The 24,128-nt window shown below is 37.5% G+C and overlaps 1 protein-coding gene across 5 annotated transcripts in view; it reads left to right on the top strand.

The window, feature by feature from the left end:
- The window catches only part of LOC145998293 (protein SERAC1), a 73,684-nt gene that overhangs the window by 2,988 nt on the left and 46,568 nt on the right, over positions 1-24,128 (top strand). For 2 of the 5 annotated variants that reach the window (XM_083134697.1, XM_083134701.1), the window contains exons 2-3: positions 9,146-9,305; positions 11,456-11,583. In XM_083134697.1, coding sequence (XP_082990823.1) covers positions 9,146-9,305; positions 11,456-11,583 — 288 coding nt within the window. Of the gene's footprint in view, positions 1-9,145; positions 9,306-11,455; positions 11,609-24,128 lie in introns of those variants that run through there. The other 3 variants (XM_083134710.1, XM_083134707.1, XM_083134715.1) reach the window with 3 other exon arrangements.

Raw genomic sequence — 24,128 nt, 5'->3', positions numbered from 1 at the left:
GTCGCTTCTAATGAAGACCTCAAGGTGCAGTTAGAACAGTCTAATGCTGAAATAAAATCACAGTTAGAACAATCTAATGCTGAAATGAAATTTCAGTTAGAACAGTCTAATGAAGAACTAAAAACACAAATGGATCTTGCTAACCAAGATATGAAATTACAGTTTACAGCAATCTAATCAAGAATTTGCAGAGTTTAATGAGAATATTAAGTCTCAGTTTGAACAATTGGAATTGGATATTTATAGTAACCTAACTTTCAAATTTAAATTGGTTCATAAAGAAATTAATACTGTTAATCAAAGAATAGACAACTTGACTTCCGATGTTAAAACACAACTTGATTGAATAGCTTCCGAATGTGTCAAGAAAAATGAACATTTGGGAAGTATTTCAAATAGCAATATTTCTCAAATCCGAACAGAACAAGACGTTCAAGGGCAACAAATTTTAATAAATAAAGATTTGATTAGTGAATACGATAAATCTATTACAGTATGTTCATCCAAAATAACTGATATTAATAATAGATTGTCATCGTTGGAAGTTGCTGGTAGGGAAAATTTACATTTTGGTACGTATATTACTGATTGTAATAACAGGTTGCAACATATAGAATCTCGTGTTGATGTTTTACAAACTAATTATGCAACACAAAGGGAAATCTGAAACCTCCCCTTGCACAAAATAGTTTCCAAACTAAGACATCACATGAAAGGGCTAGAAATGCAGTTGACTCGGGGGTGACTAATTCATCTACTTATTCATCTGATGAATCTTCAACAACCCATGTGAAAACAACGTTCGATGAACCGCATGTTCGAAATCATGTTCGCTGGAAGCGAAACAAAACCTGCAATGAGGAGCATTATTGAAATAATATGTCACCTAATAGTGTACAGTTTAAGGATAAAAGTAATTATGTGATTAACAATATGCAGACAACTTCTAGATTGAATTCTACCGTTACAAATATTGATAAACATTCCAATGTTCAACAATGTTGTTCTGCTGATGGTGAAATTAGTTACATAAATCAAATGTTTACATACTCTGAAGAACCTAACCTTCCTGTCGTTCATCGTAGTAATGTATCTGGCGAAACGTGTGGGTTTTGTCATGTTTCATCCTTGCAGAATGAAGCTTGCAGACCATGGTTTCAAGGTGAAAGGCTTTATGCAAATTTAATGACTGGCACAAGTTGTCCAAATGCTAAAATTGGTGTTAATGAGCCAAATACAAGTAACAATTACTGTGATAATCCACAAAGTCAGTTTGATCGTTGTATTTCTCCAACGTCTTTACCTGTAATTACTGTTGGGGATAGAGGAAACAGATATGTAAAAATAAATGAACTGTCTCATTTACCCATATTTTCTGGGAAAATAGAAGACCAATCGGCTCGAGAATATCTAGAACATCTTAATTCCATGCTTGATCTTATGGGCATTCCAGTTAACAAAAGGCTACAGAGTATTCAGCGGTGTTTCACCAACAGAGCTGCACACTGGTATAGAACTCACAAACGTATGTTTTCTTCATATGATCATTTTCAAAGGGAATTCATGAAACAATTTGCAAGTCTGGAAATAATAGGGTTTCAGTTATCAGTATTAAGGAACAGGAAGTACGATCCTACAGTACATGGTGATTTAGAAAGTTTTGCATTGAAAACATATTCTAATTATTGCAATTTAGTTGAGAACCCAAACGAATTGGATGTTATTCAATTAGTTATTAGCCAGTTACCAAATAATATAGCTTGTCATGAGATTCGTTCTATGGACCAGTTAACAACTATGTTAAGGAAATTAGATGTTGTCCGAACTAGTAGAAGAGGACTTATTTTCCTACCGGAAGAAACTGATAATAGTAGTAAGGTTAAACCCAACAAGAATCCTGACAGTATGAAATCAAAATTTAGTGTCAAGCAAATTAATGTTAAACACACCAAAAACACTTGCTCGTCTTCTACTCAGACTTCGTCGATGGATTCTCCAGTACCCTTTACTAATGAATTTCGCAATGCTAATTCAAGATATGGACCGTTTAGAGGTAGCAATGGTAGTTTTAGAGGACGTAGAAATAATCGAGGCTATTCAGGATTTTCATATAATAACAGAAATAATTTCAGATTCCAAAGAAATAATGCATACTCCGGTATTTCCGGTGACATTACAAATAGGTATTATTATCAGGATGCTGTATGTTCTCAGTTACCTAACAGTAGTCAGAATGGAAGGATTTTCTACAATATGCAAGCGCAGTATACAAGTGAGCTTGCTCTCGCTCCTACTTACAGTCAATCTGTTAATGTGACTTCATTACAACCACAAGATGCATCTACAACTTCTGGAATATCAAATTCTCCTTCTGGAAATGTATCAAGGACCTTTACACGACAATCTGGTATTGGAACATCTTACCAATCAACAAAAAATTTAAATTAAAGGAGAGGATGGAAGTGCCTCGTTCACTCTGCTTTCTTTCAGAGAGGCCAAATTTGAACAAACGAAAATCATTTCAAACACAGGAAATTATGAATGTACGTGATGATAAAGACTTAATATCGGAACCACTATGAGTGAATTTTTTATTGGAATGGTTTGAAGAAGAACCTGAATGGACTGTTAATGATTATGATATTCCGGTTCCATTAACTGAAGTTCCAGTTATTCATGGAATTATTTGTCAAATACCTGTAGTTTGTATTATAGATTCTGGAAGTCAGGCAAATGTTCTAAGTTTTGATGTTTGGTGCAAACTATCGTCTTTCATTGGCAACATTAAACTGGATAATGTGGAAGATGTAAAACTCACCGGTTTCGCTGGATCCAAGAAGTGTAAAGTTGTTGGTAGTAAAATTATTAATCTGCAGATAAAACACGAATATATTTCTATGGAGTTCTTTGTTCTTAAAGAGTTGAATGTCGATGTCATTTTAGGAGTTCCATTTTTGAGGAAATATAAAGCTGTAATTGATTTTAAAGAAGGGAATGTAAGTTTGCTAAATGATAAAGGAAAGGAAATGTCCTCTGCTTTAACTCGGCAATGTTCTTCTACAGAAGGTTCGAAGTATTGTACAAAGTCTAACTTTTGTTCCAAAGACACATTAAATGATAATGAAAGTTATTCATGTAGATTGTGGAAGATGCGTCAACTTTGAATGATGATGTAGAATATATGCCATCTAAGAAGTCCATTTATGAGTCTGTTTTTAGAAATGATAATTTATACAATTTGCAGAAAGCTAATTTGTTCAAACTTCTGTCGTATTATCACGTACAATTTTCAGATAAACCTAGAAAGCAACTGTTGAACCTTACAAGATTCAATTAGATACTGTAACACCTATTACAAGCACACCTTATCCCATACCAATGTCAAGGAGACAACCTTTAGAAGAAGAGCGAAGTGGGAGAAATGGGGAATTATTTACCAGGATTCTTCACCATATCTTAACCCTCTACATATAGTGCCAAAGCAAGGAGGTCTTTGGAGACCTGTGATCGATTTTAGGAAACTTAATCAACATGTTATCTCCCCACAAATGAGAGTAGAAGCAATTAACGAAATGTTACAGAGGTTCCTAGGATGTGTTTACTTTTCTTCAATTGATTTATCATGTGGTTATTTTCAAATACCGTTGACTGAAGATTCATATCCTTACACAGCTTTTTCTTATAGAGGCCGACAATATCTTTTCCGCTATCTTCCATTTGGGATTCGATCAGCAGTCTCAGTATTCCAGGACAGGATGAATAAAATATTCTCCACCGATTGCAGAAATTTTGTTGTTTGTTATTTGGATGATATTCTAATTGGTCTCAACATATGCAACATGTAGAACTAGTTTTACAAAAGATAAAGGGTGTCAATATGTCTATTAAATTTTCCAAATGTAAGTTTGCTTACAAAGAAATCTGCTTCCTTGGACACATAGTGTCCGGTGATAAAATTATGGTTGATCCTGCAAAGAATTCAGCAATTATTAATTTTCCAATTCCAACTAACAAACGCTCCTTGAGAAGATTCTTAGGATTGGCTAATTGGAGGCGAAAGTTTATTGAAGGATTTGCTGAAATGGCACAGCCTTTGTATGATCTGTTGAAAAAGGAATCAAAATGGCAATGGAATGATGTTCATGCTTCAGTTTTTGAAAACCTCCGCAAGTTTCTGATATCTCCAAAGGCTTTGTATCAACCAGATTTCATGAAACCTTTCAATGTCAACACAGACGGTTCGAAGAAAGGAATAGGAGCTGTTCTATGGCAAGACTCAACTGAAATTCTGAAGATAGTCCCAGCAGCGGCGTATACTCTGGGTCATCTAGGTAATCGCAGATGACCCGGCTGTATTTCTTTTTTTTAATATATATATATATATATATATATATATATATATATACATTTCCTCGCAATATTCTTCCAAACCAATTTCGATGCATACATTTCCTTGCTTCCAGCGCGCGAATACTTCCAATCGTTTGCCACCGAATGTCCGGGAACCTTTCTCCAGCCGGTGGAATGACTTCAGGGAATCTCACCCTGACGTCATTCCTCCCGCTTTCCTTACAACCCTTGGCGAGGAGGGAGGAGAAAGGAAAGAGGGGGAGGAAACACTGCTTTTCAGGCGCGGTGATTCCGTGCCCAGGGTAAGCTCCTTCTTGTGAGAGTCCACCGGTCGCACTCTCAACCTTGAGAGCCTTTCCGTTCCCTCCGCTCAACTAGGGAAAACATACCCGGTAGAGTGCGAAGAACAGGAAAACTGAATAACATGGGCAAACCAATTCTACGCTAATTTTCACTTTACATTTGCTTCTGTCTTGCTGATTTCTGTTACTTGAACATAAATTTATCAAAAGGGAAAAGCTTAAATATTGAAGATGAAGCAAACTGAATTAAAATTCAAGGCTTAAGCAATTAAAGCACCTATTTGCTGACTCCCCCCATCCTTGTATTTACAAAAATAGTGATTGTTTCTCCTCTCTAATCTTCAAAAGCAGCGAGAATACTTATCTCACGGAACTGAATATTTTTTTAAAGGGAAACCCCCCTCCCCGAAATCCTACAAATATCTAATTTAAAAAGTGTATAGTGGTAATTCATTTTACTTCATTAGCAGGATTAAACACTTTGCTTAATACGTTCTAATAATCTGAGATTCATCTTCAGGGCTTCTAACCCCACTGTTTCAAATTTATGTGGCGGCTGATAATAAGGGATGATCCTCATCCCGAATTAAAATTCTGACTCTGACCTGCAATGATTCGAACTTTTAAAAACCTGTCAATTCGAGCTCGGAAAGGGATTTTTTTTATTATTCATAGGGAATTTCATTCTGAGCCAGGAACACAACAACAGAAGTTTGGCGCGTGAAACTGAATGCGTGTAGTCGTTGGCTTCGTGCTGTGCTTCGTGTTTATTATTTATTTAGGTGTTAGTGTTTGTCGTGATAGTGCTGTGTTAAAGGGTAATGGATGTGATACAAGATTTGCTGGTGAAACCTTTTGGAACAAGATCTTTTCAGGAGAAGTTGCAAATTGTTAATACAGGTAGGCCAGTGTCATCGCTTGAACTTATTTCTACACACAAAGACAAAATCGGGAATATGTGAGGCATTTTCGCAAGCAAATTATGACAAAACACCATGGTTGACAGGAAGTATAAGTGTTAATAAGCTTTGCATTTTTGTTCGCCGTGCTTACTTTTCGGGGCTGAAAAGAATGTATGGACGCGTGACTGTAATCTTTGCAACACTTGTGCCAAACATGAAAAATCCAAAAGTCACATAACTTCCTTTGTTAAGCTGCAATCTTTCGCCCAGACACGTATTGACGTGCAACTGGACAAACAGCGTGCTTTGGATGTAGTACAGCACAAGTAATCGGGTCCTGGAGTAAGTTGAATTTTGCACTTAAATTAATATTGCGGGTTTTTATTTCACTAGTGCACGTCTTTCATTTTTATATTTCACAGGCTGTTTTTTTATAGCTTTATAATACTGTCTTGTTTTATTATTTGAAATTCTACGCGTATAGTAAACTGCAATAACGAGAATTAATTGATTGTGATCGTAGCAATAAGACAAACATTCCGACACAATATTCCTAAATCCAATATGGAGCGTGACATAAATTGCACGGAAACTTTTGGAGTTTGAGGATCAAAAGGTCGGAGATTACCCACTCGTTAGAACCAGCATACGCCACTGAGTCCCAGGTGATATTGTTTTAGTGAAAAATCATGAACATAGTAGTGCAATTAACAAGAAAATTCATAAGTTTATGGAATTATGGCTTGGACCCTATATAGTTGATGCTGTGAAAAACAATTATGCAATTTTGATGTCTATGGATGGAAATAAGATAACAACAAGGCAGAACAGGTCATATATCAAGAAATTTAATTGTTCTGATGAGAAAAGAGAAGAATTGCTTAAGCTAATGTAATTGTTATGAAGTGATACATAAGTAGCTGTAAATTCGAACACTAAGATGACATTTTCAGTACTTTAGTAAAAAGAGTATTGTAAATTTGTGAATTGGTTCATTATGTCAAGTGAACTCTCATTATCCTGACGAGTGTATATTAAAAGCAGGACTCAAATCTTATATATTATATATAAAAAAAATGTTATCTTCATTTTTTTTTTACCAGGAGAAGGGGAGAGATTGAGACTGTCCTATTCTCAAATTGTCATGTTCAAAGTTAATATTATTTATGTTATTGATGTTGTTTTTAACTTATGCATGTTTGTTTTAAATATATATATATTGTTATAATCATCTTATCACGCTGTATAAAATACAAGTAAGTACTAAAAATGGTGATGGAAGTTGTGAGATTTTCTACACCTGTATTGTATTTATTTTAAATATAACGGTTATCATTAATTACACAATTTTATTTGCATTGATAATCGTTCTGCAAGTTTAAGTGCAGCGACGGTTATCAAGCCTTACTGTGCATAAAGTGGACTTAAAACTCCAAATCAATCAATGAATCCACAAAATGTTGCTCCATTCTGGCAACAGCTCGATATCCTTGACCGACTGTATTCTCAGAATTAGGTTGATTTGTTAAAATCGACAGATCAAATGCCATTACCTGTTGTTGATCAGCCGAAGACCTGTCACTAGTTTATTTCGTCACTTTTTACATTGTTACTTAACTGTTGTGCATTGCGAAAGATTGTTTAAGGTGTGATTTTGCTTTTTTCACGTTTTCTGAAGAAAATAATGTCAATAACAGTAATTATTGTTCGTCGTTTTTTCGCTTGCTTAAGACACAATATGGCGAGTACAGCTTCAGTAGCGTCGATGATTAGTGGGTATACAGTGTTTCCAACCTTCTTAACCGAAAAATGCCCCATGAACCATTCACGGTAAGGTTATGTTCGGTTCAGTTAGGCAAACATAGTTAAAATTTGGGGTTGTAGTAATATCTGGAATGTATATTTCATTTTTTCATCTTCTTGGAAAACAAGCGCGTCATTGGAAACACTGACAGGAGGTTACATAATCAAGATCTGGTTTACGTTTAGCAAGCAAGGAACAGCAACGGCAATTGTGCGTCGGAGAGATATTTTTCGTGAAAAACATGATTTTCCGCTTCAGTAGATTCTACGATGACAGAAAATACCTCCACGAAGTATCCAAATGCTAAAAAAAAACTCATTCCAGTAAGTACTTTCTTGTGTAAAAATGAAGAAATCTGTTATTCCGATCATCAACTGTTACCCAAATGCCAATAATAAAGTAAACGTCAAGTTACTAACAACATGAAACCTAATACACTTAACAATGATGCTGAATTTGTATCCCATTTGGTTTTTAGCATGCGAAATAAATAAATAAGCAATATATTTGATCGGAGAGAATACCCGGTGTAAATTTTTAAAAAACCTCCATATTCCTGGTTACTTTCACTAATTTTTTTCCATCAAAATTGTATTCACAACACCCATGAAGTGAAAGAACACTGGAAAATTATTGTAATCAAAAACACTCATAAGGAAAACATGAATAACAACCTAACACCAAGAAAGTCAAATTAGTATGTGCATGTCAAATTCCTAACACCATCAAAACTAACACTCCTCAAAACCTAACAGTATTAAACCTAACACTCCTAACCTAACAAAAATATTTAACTTGAGAAACTACATACCTTAAAAATATGTACTTTCTGCTATTTGTTTGCAGGGATGAAACGAGTCAAGTGGCAACAAATCACATGATACAAACACTAATCACGCACAGGGTATCTTTCAACAATGTAACATGCACCAAAACAGTAAATCTCGCACCAACTGACATCACACCAGGATTTCCAACTTTCAATTTCTTCATCAGAGCCATGTGTTTGCAGACAGTGAGACTGCAATTCAGACGAGCTACGAATGGACAGGGTGGAACGTGTGCCTTTATTGTCTGTGCATGCGCAATGAGGGTGGTGCAAAGTCTTCTAATAATCGTGTATTAAGCGGAAATCATGTCAACATGGGAATTGCAACTTATTTCTTCATTCAGCTGACTTGAAAATTAATCAGAGTAAATGGGTTGCCATTCCAAGAATAGACTATCAAAATACTCTATACCATCATGTATTTGGATCAAATTTTCAAAAAATATATTTTCATAATTTCAATAATTTGTGCTTTCTTTTATACATTTTGGGTTGTTGAAAGCATTTAAAGCAAAATAGAGCAAGCAGCATCATTTTATGGCTCACCGTTATCGCCCAAATTTTTTTGAAATTTTCGGTGATTTTCTCAGGAGTTACAGGGTAATAAAACAAAAATTAGCTTTCCAAAAATGTTTTCCATCTCGGGCCAAAATAAGGCATAATTTTCCTATACTATAATGCTTTTCATGCATTCAGCTTATACCATCATACTCAAGTTTCTTTCATTTGTTAGCAGACATAATTCCATGAAATCTGTTCATTATGAATATTATTATCCAATCTCATGTTTAGAACCTTATATTTCGTGTGTAAAATGTCACACACGTAATGCTGGAATACCCCTTTTCGTTATATGACCCCAGCACACACAGTTTTGTTTCACTGAATGAAAATATGATTGACGTCGTCAAGTTTTGCACCAAATACAAGGCTTATTGTTTTCATTTTTGTTTTCCAGGACAGAGGCCAGTCAAGAAGCTTGCTGTTGCGGTGCCAAGGTACCTTTTGGTATGGAAGAGAAACCTTGGTGGTAATGATCACCCCTCTCGTATTTTCACGAGACACTCTAAGTTGACCTTGTGGATGATGAGGTCTGGAGCTGTGATGTTGGTGGCTGGGTGAGCTTTTTTTAGTCCAGTTGATTATAATTAGATAATTATCTGAGTCTTTTGATAGGATGGGCAACATTTAATCCGGCAGGACCTGCATTCTCCGCTAGGACGTAAGTCCGGGTGCTGGGTAAATTTTACCCACAAGCAAAATTGCTTCATAAATCTGAATTATAATTTTTTGATGTCTGCACATAATAATACCTTCATTTTATTAGGTTTGAACATTTTTATTGTGTTATGCAATTGATAAAAATTTGGAAGAAGAGATGGTAAGATCCATGCTCTCTACCATGTTGCAAGGACCCACAAGCAAAATTGCATTTTGTAATTGTAATGGTTTTAAAGCATTCAAATAACTTTACCTCTATTGATTAAACTACTTTTATTAATTTTCAATATTTTTATAGTTGAGTTGGTGTTTTAAGTCCACTTTATGCACAGTAAGGCTAATCGGGACTGAACCTACAGTTTAAACTGGGATCCGAACACTATGTGCCCCCACTGGATATCAAACCAGGAACCCCTTGATTACAAGGCAACGACACTACCACTATGCCATCGGGAGGCCGAATATTTTTATTGTATTACACAATTGTTAAAAATGAGAGATGTAAAAAAACATGTTGATATACTAAACTGAAACATCTGAATGCACGTTAGGTGAAATTTACCCAGGCTGTTTTTGAACCCCTGCGAGTGGAACGAACAAAGTCTCACAGTTGATTCAAAGTCCCGATAGTCGGAAAGGTTCAATAGAAAAGCTGTGAGAAAGGTGGCCTCCAAGTTTACCCAGAAGGTATTTGGGTTTGGTGCGATGAGTCATTTCGCCACTCACTTAGGGTTGAAAATTCGATGACCATCACAAGGTTTTTATCATCTTATGTAAAGAATGTTTTAGTTTGCATCAATGCACTTTATGTACCTCAATATCTCTCAAAAGAGGCGTAGGTGATATGAATCAAAGTATTTCATTCATAATCTATACAAAAATTGTTCTTAAGAGTGCATTTTTGTTCCTTTATTTTGAATGAAATTGAATAACTTTATTATCTTATACATGTAGTACATACATACAATATACATGAACATAAAACTTTGTTATTACTAGGGAGTGGATTTTTAGGTAAAAACTTTTTTTTCCCCTTGCTTCAGAAGTTGGCCATACTCAGTAGGATCATATGGCTCTAATGTAATCTGCGAAGTCTTATTTCACATGAAAATGGCTAATTTTACCTTTACGCACAAGAAACGTATTTCTAGGAAAAGAACATGAAATGTATGTATTTTAACATTCCAGACAAAATACCATTTCAGAATTCTTTATGTAAATGGATATTTTGCAGTTAATGCATAGAATAGATTATATACTTTATGATACTTCAAGATTTATTGAAAGATGAATGTTTGCAAAACGATTTTGGGTTCCTACCTGCAAATCTAAGCTTTTTCTGTAACATGATAGAATAACTGGAAACTCCCACGCAACTGCTTTCCGAAATAGTGAAGGACGTTAGTGCAGTTGAAGGGAAATTGATCTTACCATCAGAGACACGCTCGCAGGTACTTATAGATAAATTCTTAAGTCTGTTAAAAAAATACACGGAGTACCAAAAATTGTGTAAAGTTTCTCAGGTTTTGGAGATTGAACATGTAGGTGAAATTGATGGTATAAGTGAGCGTAACATCCCATACTTTAAATATGACTGCGTGTGATGTGCGAAGGTCATTTTGACAATACAAGTCAATGTTCAGAGGTAATCATCATGCATTTTCAATGGACAATTTGTTCTTCATTGTAATGAACAGAATAAAACATACAGCTAACATCCTGCTCACTGGACTGTTTGTTTGACAGAACTTTGAATGAAAATATTTTTTTTAATTTTAGCCACATATTTCCATTGTTTTTAGACCATAAAAAATAAATTTTTAAAAGTTTTTTAGCACCTAAACATCTGCTCCATAGTTATTACCCTACAGAATTGTATGGAAATTTATTTTTAAATTACCTGAAAAGCTTCAGCAATTTAATTTTCCAAATGACTGGAAACCCTGCTTTAACACATAAACTTAAATTATCATATATTGGTTAATAATTTTTAAAAATATATATGAAACGCCATGGAAGGTTACTATTTGAGTCTTTATTTTTCTAGGGCTGGATTTATTTCGTACCAGGTCTATTTACTGAAGCACAACATAAACCACACCATATCTACGTCTGTCCTAGATTTGGAGAAAAGTAGACCAGTGTATTTTTATGTAAAGCGAAAGAAGGTGCTGAGTATGTATATTATTGCATTTAAGAGGCAAGGAATAATTTTATAACTCACTGCATGCAAAACAAAATGCTTACGTAAATAGATAATAACTATCCATTAGAGAAGTTTTCCAAATATTGTGTGTTTATTTATTCAAGGGCTGACAGTTAGAATAATCTTTTAATGGAGAAGTAAAGGGCTTGTGCAAATTGTTAGTGCTTTCGCCTTTAGTGCGAGTGGTGATCCCCAGTTTAATTCCTGTTGGGAGCCCCAACATTTTCAGCAAGACTCAATATCGTGAGGACAAGCTACTTGAAAACAAGTAGTGCGCCCCGGTCTCGAAAGCCAGAAAACAGCCGCAATGTGACTCGCTTGGCAGGTCCTAGCCCTTAAAGGGCAGTTATACCATGGAGTTTCTAGTTTTAATGGAGAGAGAAAAAAATTAAATTACATGGTATATTCCAGCACGTTGTTACTAAATCCTGCCAGTGAACATTGCTACAATTTAATGTTCTTCATGTGTTAGAATAGAAATATTTCATTGCAACTATCCAAGAGTTCTCATTCAAAATGTTCATAGATTCTCACATAAAAGATTTATAAGTTAAAAATATGGCTATTTAATTGATTTATGCCACAGTATTGCTGCATGATGATATTGCATATTTTCATGAATATTTGAACTCCATGAAATATGGCCTCTATTTGTTTGTTTCAAAAAATCCACTTTTATCCACAGATAGACTAATTTGGACTGGAACTACAGTTTAAAGTGCAATCTGAACCTCTTTCAGTTTTTCATACCCAAGAATTACCTGTATGTACATTAAGTTACATCACAAATATAGTTGTATATCAATTAGTATATTTTCATTGCATATTTCAAGCATTTTAAACTGCTGCAGTGACTGAGTATGTTTAGTGTTGAGTTCTGGTTTTAGAATTGGTGTTTTTTATTTTGTTAATTATGCTCATTCATTCTCTTCGTTGTAATATTTAAGAGGCAGAAACATCCAAGCAATAATTTTCAAAGCATAAATGCATGCGCACCTGCCTATGGATGTTTTACTGCATAATATATTTTTTATAATGATGCTAAGAAACTTCTTACGTCACATGCCGATAACATATTTGTTAAACTTGATAAAAAAACACTTTTGGAGTTCTTCCAAACTTTTGATTCCATCTCGGAGACAACGAGAGACAACGAAAGGGACTCTGTTGAAGTTCCGCTAGTGCTGCTCGCTGTGTCTGCCAGAAGATGTCCTTGCAGTGTTTTTTTTTTTTTGTATTATTATGAGACAGTTTTTAAAAAAAATTGCAGTATCACCATGAGTTATCTACGTTGCATGAGGTCTTAAAACTTTAATTAATTAATTAATGTGAAGGTAGAAAGCAGTAATATTTAATTTTTTTTTAGGTAGTTGACTTTATCAGGTATTGTATAGGAGAATAAAAATTGTAGTGAACCTAATGGTTAGTTTTAGTAGCATGGTGGATTAGCACATAACTTCAAAACCTGGTTCCTGTAACATATTACCACATTCTTACAGTATTATGTTACTATGAAATCGTTGAACTAAGTAACAGTAGTGTGGTTCCATTTTTTCTTCTTCATCAATTTGGAATTCAATTATGCTGGAGAATTGTCTAAAGTAATTTTCCTTGTAATGCAATTTTCCATTGATTTAATTAACTGTTATTGGATGTCACTAATGGGTGAGACCCTACCTACGACTGGCAAATATGAATCCCTGCATGTGATAAAACTGTTACCTTATAATGAAGGGGTCCTGGGTTCGATCCCTGGTGGAGCCATTCCACAATAGTTTGGATTCCCCTTTAAACTGTAGATGCAGTCCTCGTTTGCCTATCTGAGTATAAAGTTGTCTTAGGACAAACTGACAAATGTGCAGGAGGTGACTTTACCTTTAGCTTCACAATGACATGCTCTGTAGAAGGTAGAGTGGTCACACTAGAGAGGGTGCTTTCATGCTTGAGGGGACCCGGATTTGAATCCCAGCCTGGGCATGGATGTTTGTGAGTGTCCATTCATCAATTTCATTATATCATAACTCATCCACATCTTGGCAAATTAGCCATAAGTGGCACAAAAGCGAAGTAAAATAAATCAAATCAATCATCCTTGAGGTAGTCTCCTTCCACACATAGACACTGATCTCAGAGGTTCTGTGCAATGGTTTCTGGCAGGATGGTGGATAAAAATCACGATTTTTATTTAAAAATAGTTTTTGTTGCAAAAATTACTTGTATTGTTTTTGGCACCATACGCATAGTTACATGCTTTTTATAGAAAGGTTTTTTTTGGCAAATGGTCCTGCAAAATATTTGAATAATTTGATTAAGGCAAATGAAAAAATATGTGTAAATATATATTTTTCGATTTCTGATACTCAGAGGCATATATTTGGGGCTATCTAGGCTATCTGTGAAGCCCAGACTCCGTGACCAAAATACAGAAAAAAATATGTATCAGAAAATGTGCATAAATTTGTTCATTTCAATTAGAAGATGAACCTGATTTCTTAGGAGTTGGAAACATTGCGTGCTTTCTTTGAATTCGCGAGGCGGCTGTCACAGTACCGGCAGGCAACTCCACGGGGGTGACGGGCAAGCGTGAAGGATCACCCGATCAATGTTGCAAACCAATTTTTCCCAGCATGTAATTTTCCCAGGATCAGGGAATTGTGGAGCCAAACTCTTACAGGACAGGGAACAAGGTTGCATATGGTGGGGGAAAAACCCTCTGAACTTCCTCAACAGTCTGGTGCAATGTTGCCAACCAATTTTTCCCAAGAACGGGGAATTTTGAAGCCAAATTATCGCAGGCAAGGGGAAAGTGTGGCATATGGCAAGGACAAGAACATCATCGAAAGCTTGCAGAGGAGTTGAAAAAGAGGTTGTTGACCTTCAAACAACTAGGGATACAGTGGGGAGTGGAAAATTGCTGGCTGACCGGGAATGGTCTAAAAATTACTGAAATGACAAGGACCAGTTCTAGTCTAGATTGCGTCTAGTGGTCTTGATGCATGGAATTTATTTAGAGGCAGCATGTGAATACAGTAGTGAGTGAATTGTATTTTTGTGAATGATATGTGCTGTGTTGTGTAGTGAACTGAAATGAGGGACACAATTAACAAGCTGTCTATTCGGCTTACGAATGATGATAAGCTCCAAATCTTTGTGGATTTTTCTTGTATGTCCACTTTATAAACAGATAAGCTAATGGGGATCGGACCTACAGTTAAAGTGGTATCTAAACCACCATGTATCGAAAGCGGGACACCTTAGTTTCAAGGCAACGACGTTAACACTGTGCCAACAAGGAGTACTTGAACTTGTTGTGAAAATAGGTAGGTTGAAATTTTATATTTATTCTCGTATATAGGCCTAGATAATATTTCACAATATGGGTCTCTTATTTATGCAAATACGAATGAAATTCTTGAAATCCTTTCCTTACTGACAGTGTACATTTCCATGTTTTATTTATGAGGTATATATTTTTAATCACAGAGTCACATCACTTTAATCCGGCACCCCAAATGAGTTAAAAAAAAAAGCACCCCCACCAGCAAATTTTTGTCCATTCCAACACTATGATATGGTGCCATAGCCAAGGTTTTTAACCCAGTATACGCCACTGCTGATACTGTATATATGAACCTACTGTGGAAATATTTGTTGATTTTCAGTAACTTTTCTTCCAGTAAAAATAAAACATTCTGGAGGTACTATGTAATTAAAATGTTTTTTACATTTTTTTGTAGCTGAATTTTGGTGATTGTTTTAATGATAGTTTGAAAAATATCAGCTGCCATGTTTCTTTACAGTTTAATGATAATGACACTATTTATGGTTTAACACAATTAATATTTTGCATATTATTCTACACCAAATGTTTGTTATTGTTGCCTATAAAAATTTTTGAATTTTAAATCAAGAGAAATTTAAGTGTGCTTAAAGTAAACATATATAATATTTCCTTTCGTATGAGCTTCACCCCATCAGTACATATACGTATTTTGTTTCCTTTCTTTTCCTTTCTTAGAGCCTAATAAACACCATTAAATGATTAAGAGATTAATGTACTTTCACCAAAAGCGATTCTGGTATTTATAAATCCTTATGCACATTAATCCATAATTTTTTTCTTGAAAGTGATTTAAATCAGTGTTTTTTTTTAAAAAAAAAATCACCCGATTTAAATCAATACACCTTGGTTTCTGGTGGTTGTGTTATACAACACCTGTGATTCTGCTTTCATATTCTTAATGGCATCGCCCGACCCTGTGGCCGAGTGGTTAGCACATCGCGCTGCGATGCCAAGGGTCCCGGGTTCGAATCCCGGTCGGGCTTGGTTGTTTGTGAATGTCCATTCATCAATTTCATCATTTCATCACTCATCCCCCATCTTCGCAAATTAGCCACGAGGCACAAAACGCGAAGTAAAATAAACTAAGTCAATCAATCAATCAATCTTAATGGCATCAAAAGGACAACCTTTCAGCTTGATCTTCATTTCTGGGAACAAAATGCTTACATCGTGTCTATCCCTGAAGTTAAAATTGAAGTTAGCTGACCGCTACCCTGAAGATGAGAGTGATGTTAGCTTTCTTGTACCCTTGAGAGTGACATTAGCTTCTAGAAGCTGAGAGAATCATATTCAGTACTGACGTGGCTTAAATCCCGTGGCCGGTCTCTGTCGCAGAGTTCTTAGCACGGTGTGCTACGATGCCAGGGGTCCCTGATTCAAATCCCGACCTGGGCATGGATGTTTCATCATCTCATCCTCCTTTTTCATCTCATCCTCCTTTTTGCGATTACCCAAAAGTGGCAGAAATGGAATTTAAAATAAACCAAATCAATTAATGAATCAATCAAGGCTCATATCCAAATAGAATCGCTTCATCATTCACTTCCAGGAAAGCTTCAAGAATTAGTTTAAATCAGGGCAGTATTGTAGGTGGAGATGACAGTAGTCATTTGACTTTGGGTCAGAAGCTACTGGATAAAGAAAGGAGCAAGGTGAGGTGGTGTTCTGGTCCAACAGCTGATTTTCTTGTTGCTAGAGCTAGACATAATTTCATGCAGCTGTTGCAAGGGATGAGTTTTTTGTGCACAATCTATTTAATTAAATGACAAGCCTGCTCTTGGCTTTGCTCTTCACCTGTCTGATGGGAAGTTAAGGAATGTCTGATTGAGTTTCAGTTTGTTTTTGAGACCACATGCACAGATAGAATAACTGGGGCTGGACCTACAGTTTAAAGTGAGATCGAACCACTATATGCCTCCACCAGGTATCAAACCCAGGACTCCCTTAATTACAAGATGATGACTTTACCACTATGCCATCTGGGAGCTGCTTGGGATGGGGGGGGGGGGTGGCTGGAAAGTTCATGAAATCATCCAGAAGAAACAAAAATTGAAACAAATCGTTGTAGCCACTAGAAAGAGCATATATTGTAAACCTCTTATCCTGCATATGATCCTTTTGTCATTGTTATTTTTTATGTTTCACGTTCAGTAAGAAGAGATGGTGGAGGACCTAAGGAAATTTGAGAAGAATGAGCTTCGCAGTGTCATCAAATTTTTCGTGTTGCAAGACAAATCCCCCGTGGATATCCATTAAATTTTGCATGAGACTTTGGGGGAACATGCCCCAGGATATACAACAGTAGCCAAATGGGTGAGGCATTTTAAGACTGGACATGGTGAGACTGAAGATGAACCCCACTCTGGCAGGCCTGCATGTGCAGTGACCAGGGAAAACATTGTCAAAGTGCACGACTTGTTCATGGAGGATAGGCGCATATCCACCAAAACCATTGCTGCGTATCTGGGGATATTGCGTGAGTGCGTGGGTGTTATAATATTAGAGTATCTGGACATGCGGAAGCTCAGTGCGAAATGGATCCCAAAATGTCTGAATGCTGACGAGAAGAGAACACAGGTGCAGATGTCACGGGAGATCGTGCGCAAATTTCAACACCCTGATGATTTTTTGCACTGTCTGGTGACTGAAGATGAAACATGGATTCACCATTATGATCCACAGACTAAAAAGCAACCCATGGAGTGGTGCCACAGTGGGTCTCCTTGACCGAAAAAGTTCCGTAGTCAAAGGTCAGCGGGGAAGGTTCTGGCATCGGTATTTTGGGATAAGGACTGTGTCATCCTCATAAAATATCTTAAACAGGGTGAAAACATCAATGCTGCTGTTTATTCCCAATATTTGATTGAATTGAAGGTGGCTCTGAAGGAAAAATGTTGGGGAATAGTGAGCCGTGGTGTGCAATTTCTCCAGGACAATGCACCCTCATGCAAGGCCCATCAAACCATGCACCCTATTCCCCTGATCTCGCCCCATCCGACTATCACCTCTTTCCAAACCTCAAAAAACATCTCAAGGGCACACATTTTCCGTCCGAAGAGGCACTGGTTGAGGAGGTGGAGGGCTGGTTTGCATGGCAGGACAAAACCTTATATTTGAAAGGGTTACAAATGTTGAAATATCATTGCAAAAAGTGTATTGAGCTTCGGGGGGAATACGTTGAATAACGGATTAAAATGGTTGTTCCAGGTGTATTTCTTCTGGGTGATTTCATGAACTTTCCAGCCCCCCCCCCCCCCCCTCGTATATGCTAAAGGCAATCTTCCCAGAACACTTGTTGAATCATTGTAAGGACCTCTCTTTCACTGAGATTCTCAGAAAATTTGATGCAGACTCAGTATTCGATTTTTGGATCCATCACAAAAACTGACACTAGCTATGTACACAAGTCCACATGAATGAATGTGAAAAATCAACGTGACCACCCAGCTTATGTAACTTGGGATGCAGATTCCCAAAACATGCTATATAGAGACCACAAACAAAAGAACCTTCTGCTAAAATCCTTCGTGCACTTTCCCCTGGATCCATTCAGCTCGGGCCATAAGGAAGCATGGTCCACTCCCCCCTTCCCTCCTCGCGGGAGTACGGTTCACAGGAGTCACGGGTCTGCGCAGGCTTTTTTGCTGGAGGTTCCACTATAGTACTAAATCTCTAGTGTTCCATAGGAGTTACTCCAACTACTATCCATATGGCAGTACCGATCTGGAAAGTTTTGGATACCACTTCGTAAGCCTCTGTCTTAAAGCCAGGTCTATTTTTTATAATAAGTTTTGTCTTTCTCGTAAACACTAATTTTGCCATGACTACAGGGTGGTGCAAAAGTCAGTTTACCCATACACAAATTCAAGTATACATACAAAATTTCAGTTTCAGTGATTTTGTTCTAAGTGCCCTCCATTGTTTGCAATACATTGTGTGCAACGATCGACAACAGAATTGCAAATACGCTGCAGTAAACTTGTATCATTCTTGATGACATGAAATGCATTGATAATTGAGTCTTTCAGTGCATCCAAATCTGCCAGTGATGATTAGTATACCATATCCTTAACAATTCCCCACAAAGCAAAATCGCATGTCGTCAAATTATAAGACCACGCAGGCTAATCAATGGTACCATGGCATCCAATCTACTCTACAAAATGTGTCATCTAAAAACAAATCGGACATCACGTCCATAATGTGGAGGAGCTCCATCTTGCTGCAATACAAAACAGTGATCTGAATAAGTGGGGTTGTTTTCAAGTTCAACTAACAACATCCTGCAGCATCTCGAGATAGGATTCCACAGTAACATGTGCATCAAAGAGGATTCCACAGTAACATGTGCATCAAAGAAATAAGGTCCCATTATGCCAAACAAAGAAATGTCCCCCCCCCCCCACAAACAATCACTCCAGGCATATTGAGCTCCTTTTCAAAAATTGCATGTATATCATTATAAAAATATATTTGCAGTTTAAGTTCTGTTGTTCACCGACGTCAAATGCAAAAGGAGACCAACAGTGGATTTTTATATTTAAAAATACAAAAGTATACACTAAAAGGCTGTATTAATATTTATTATAGGCCTAGGCACCTGGCATCTGCGGTTTGCAAATGACTCCAAAATACACAGAGTGGCCAGCTTCCGGTGGAATTTGTTGAGATATCAGACAATATTGTTCTTAGCAATTCTTTATACAATACACAATTCTTTACAATCGGAAATGCTTATAACACTTCTTTGATGCTGTATGTATTTAAGCTTTACTACACTGAGTACTTACGTCTTCGAAGTAACTACATAGGTATTTAATTCACTTGGCACTAAACCTGCTGAAAAACACTAAACGGTAAACACTTAGAGTGAGTTGGACAAAGCACCAAATCTTGCTGATAATGAGTTGGACGTCTTCTATCTTCTAATCATCTTGTCGTTGGTTCGTAATGAAATCGTTGTCTCTCTTCTTTAGGAACACTTTTGTTCACTCACAGTTTGTTCTTTAGAAACACTATTTCACGTTCTGGTAGATATTCTGCACAGGCCGTTAGTTCGCTCACAGCTTTCCACTGCTCGAAAACCCAAGATCCATGATCACACAGATCCAAACAGTATCAATGCTTGACCTGGACTGTCTTCCCAGTCACGCACCCCAACCATCCTTTAGAAAAGACATTAACTGTTCTAACCGCCTTTTTTCCCCAGTGAGGGCGGTCAACTTTTATAGGGGTGCATCAAGATCGGTTACACATGTTACCGTGTTGGTGAAGTTGCAGCAGGAAACTTGGCCCGAAAACCTGCCAGCACTGCTGTTGTATCTTTATCATGCTTCCACCACAATTGAAGCATGCACACACGCTGTTCTGTTGTGTACTTATGTGCCATTGCAGTTTTCAACATGTCACAGACCACAACTTGCTTGCAAACAACAAAAGAACCACACTACAACAAGCCAGAGACTCAACTGTCGAATAAAGAATAACGAGTGCACTGTTGCCAGTGTCACACGACAATGTTACCAATCCAAGTAAGAGTTGAAGCTTTCCTGGTGGCAGATGATGGATAGATTCTCTCGGGCTATCGACCAGGTGAGTTGTGGAAAATATTCAAAGCTTTCGAGAGCTAACGTCACTCTCATCTTCAGGGTTCAAGTGCAGTTCTGAGCATCAACCCAGTGTATATACGTTCATGGAGGGGGGATCCTGGTGAAGATGTTGGACCAATTGGGTGGTGTGTGTGCTGTGTGCGCACTTCTGATTAACTAACGCCAACCAAGCTGGGTCTAGTTCGAGCCCCGTGTCGCGATTAAGATTATCTTTTTCTTCGTGAATGGCTATTGCTTCCTTCATGATGCGGTCCCAGTAGTTTGAAGTTTTGGCTATGATTTCTGTGTTGCTGAAATCTGGTCTACGTCCCTCATTGATTGAATGTTCTGCTAGACCCGACTTTTTAGGATGGAAATACTTGATGTTGCTTTGGTGTTTTTTTACAGTGCTGTTCTATTGTCCTACCCATCTGCCAATGTATGCTTTCCCGTATTTGCAGATAATACAGTAAGTAGACCCTGGTGTTTTGAGTCCTAACTCGTCCTTGGGGTTGCGTAGTAGGCTTCTGATCTTCGAAGGTGGTTTGTGAATCGTTTTGATGTTATGTTTCTTGAGAATCCGGCTTATAACTCCGGAGAGATTCCCGATGTAAGGCAGGATGGTTATCTTCTGGTCAGCTTTGTCCAGGTTCCCTGGAGTGTCCTTGTTCCCTGATGTGTCCGGATTTTCCGATGTGTCTGGATTCCCTGGTGTGTCTGGATTCCCCAGTGTCTCCGGATTCCACGATGTGTCCGGATCTCCCTATGTGTCCGGATTCCCTGGTGTGCTGGTCTTCTTTTCAACTGCTGCTGTGATATCTCGGGGAAATTTTCTGTATGTGGAGTCTGTAAGAAGTTCTGAAATTTCAGATAGGAAGAGCAGAGCACTTATGAAGAAAACTTCTTTTCAGAAACAGATTCTGGACAAATTGACACCCGACAGAACAATACCGCCACAACTATACGAACTACCCAAAATACATAAGACTGCAGTGCCATTAAGACTGATCGTCAACGCCATTGGATGTCCAACGTATAGACTTGCCAAATTACTGACAGCCTAGCTCCAACCACTTATAGGGAAATGTGAACACCATGTGAAAAACTCTGCAGAATTCAGCAAGACGCTGCAGCAGATCAGAACATCACCAGATGACATCTTAGTCAGCTTCGACGTAGTGTCACACTTCACCAAAGTGCCACTTGCAATTACTAGAATGCCACTTCACACCAGAAATTATCAGTCTGTTCAAACACACATTGACTTCTACCTACTTCAGCTATGGTGGACAGAACTACGAACAAACTGACAGTGTGGCAATGGGCTCCCTTCTCTCGCCTGCCATAGCTAATTTTTTCATGGAAAACTTTGAGCACGAAGCGCTGTGCACAGTTTTGTTGAAACCTGCCGCCTCCTACAGATACGTCAATGACACCTTCAGCCATTCTTAGACCACCTCAACAATCAACACCCAAATATCAAGTTCACCATGGAAACCGAGAAGAACAACAGCCTGCCATTTCTGGATATTCTCATCAAATGGAAGCCAGACGGATCCTTGGGACACAGTGTATACCAGAAACCGACTCACACAGATCTATATCTCAATGCCAACAGTTTTCACCACCAGTCTCAACGAGCTACAGTACTCTCTACTTTATTTCACCAGGCCATTTCCATCAGTGACGCGGAGCATCTATCAGAAGAAATACAGCATCTTCGCATGGCTTTCAAACAGAACAGGTATTTGGAACACAACTTCAACAAAATATTAAAACGAGTACTGTCCAAGAAGACCAGCACATCAGGGAATCCGGACACATTGGGGAATCCAGGCACATCATGGAATCCGGACACACCAGGGAATCCAGACATGCCAGGGAATTCGGACAGATCGGAAAATCAGGACACTCCAGGGAACCTGGACAAAGCTGACCAGAAGATAGCCATGCTGCCTTACACTGGGAATCTCTCCGGAGTTATAAGCCGGATTCTCAAGAAACATAACATCAAAACGATTCACAAACCACCTTCGAAGATCAGAAGCCTACTACGCAACCCCAAGGACGAGTTAGGACTCAAAACACCAGGGTCTACTTACTGTATTATCTGCAAATACGGGAAAGCATACATTGGCAGATGGGTAGGACAATAGAACAGCACTGTAAAAAAACACCAAAGCAACATCAAGTATTTCCGCCCTGAAAAGTCGGGACTAGAAGAACATTCAATCAATGAGGGACATAGTCCAGATTTCAGCAACACAGAAATCATAGCCAAAACTTCAAACTACTGGGACCGCATCATGAAGGAAGCAATAGCCATTCATGAAGAAAAAGATAATCTTAATCGCGATACGGGGCTCGAACTAGACCCAGCTTGGTTAGCATTCATTAACCAGAAGTGAGCAGGCAGCAGACATGCCACCAGATTGGTCCGCCATCTTCACCGGGATCCCCCCTCCATGAATGTATATACACCGGGTTGACACTCAGAACTGCACTTGAACCCTGAAGATGAGTGACGTTAGTTCTCGAAAGCTTTGAATATTTTCCACAACTCACCTGGTCGATAGCCCAAGAGAATCTATTCATCAATGTTACCAACTGTATACCTAAAAAATATTACTTAGCACAAGAAGCACATACACTATCGTAATACGGGGTGTAAGGGGTGACCTTCCACATAGTACACCCAAATGTCAACCTCACTTCCACTTTAGTACACCCTGGACTGAAGACTAACGAGGCTCTGGCGACTGGCTTCATGGCCAGTATAATTTTGTTTGTATTGTCTTGTTCTTTTGTCCTTATGTGTGCTGAGTGCCCCTTTACAGCCTCAGCTTTTAACGAAAGTCGGAAGATTATAATATTTTATGATTTTAGTTCTGCAACGTTAGAGTTGTTATTTGTAATGATAAGGGGCTGGACCCCGTAGAATGTGACGGGTGCAAAATAGCCTTAGTGCTGACGCACCCAAAATTTTAAATTCAAATTCAAACTATCGTAATACAATGTGCTTTTTGGGTAAACTGACTTTTGCACCACCCTGTATTCTACAGTTTATCTCCTTGTCACATTTCCATTCATCCATCAAAGTGTTTCCCAAGTATTAACTTCGTTCATGTTATGGGTAATGAAAGATGTGGTAGTACAATATTAATAAATACAGAGAAGCAAATTACTAACCTTTTCCATGCAACTTACTTGTAACCAAGGTGCATTGAGTTAAGACAGGTGATTTTTTTAAAAGAAATCATTGATTTAAAACACTAAATAAATAATTTATAGAATAATGTACATAAGGATTTTGTAGATATCAGAAACACTTTTGGTGAAAAGTACATTATTCTCGTAATCATTTAATGATGATTATTAGGTTCTAAGATAGGAAAATAAAGGAAATAAAATATATGTACTGATGCTGTGAAGCACATATGAAAGGAAATGTAAACACAAGATTTCTCTTGATTTAAATTTCAATAATTTTATGGGCAAAAATATCAAACATTTATGTAGAAAAATATACAAAATACTAATCATGTTAAGCCATAAATAGTGTCAATATCATTAAAAAAATCTC

The sequence above is a fragment of the Lepisma saccharinum genome, chromosome 1 (genome assembly GCF_977018435.1).
Source record: "Lepisma saccharinum chromosome 1, izLepSacc3.1, whole genome shotgun sequence".
Classification (NCBI taxonomy): domain Eukaryota; kingdom Metazoa; phylum Arthropoda; class Insecta; order Zygentoma; family Lepismatidae; genus Lepisma; species Lepisma saccharinum.
This window is presented reverse-complemented; position numbering and strand designations above follow the sequence as displayed.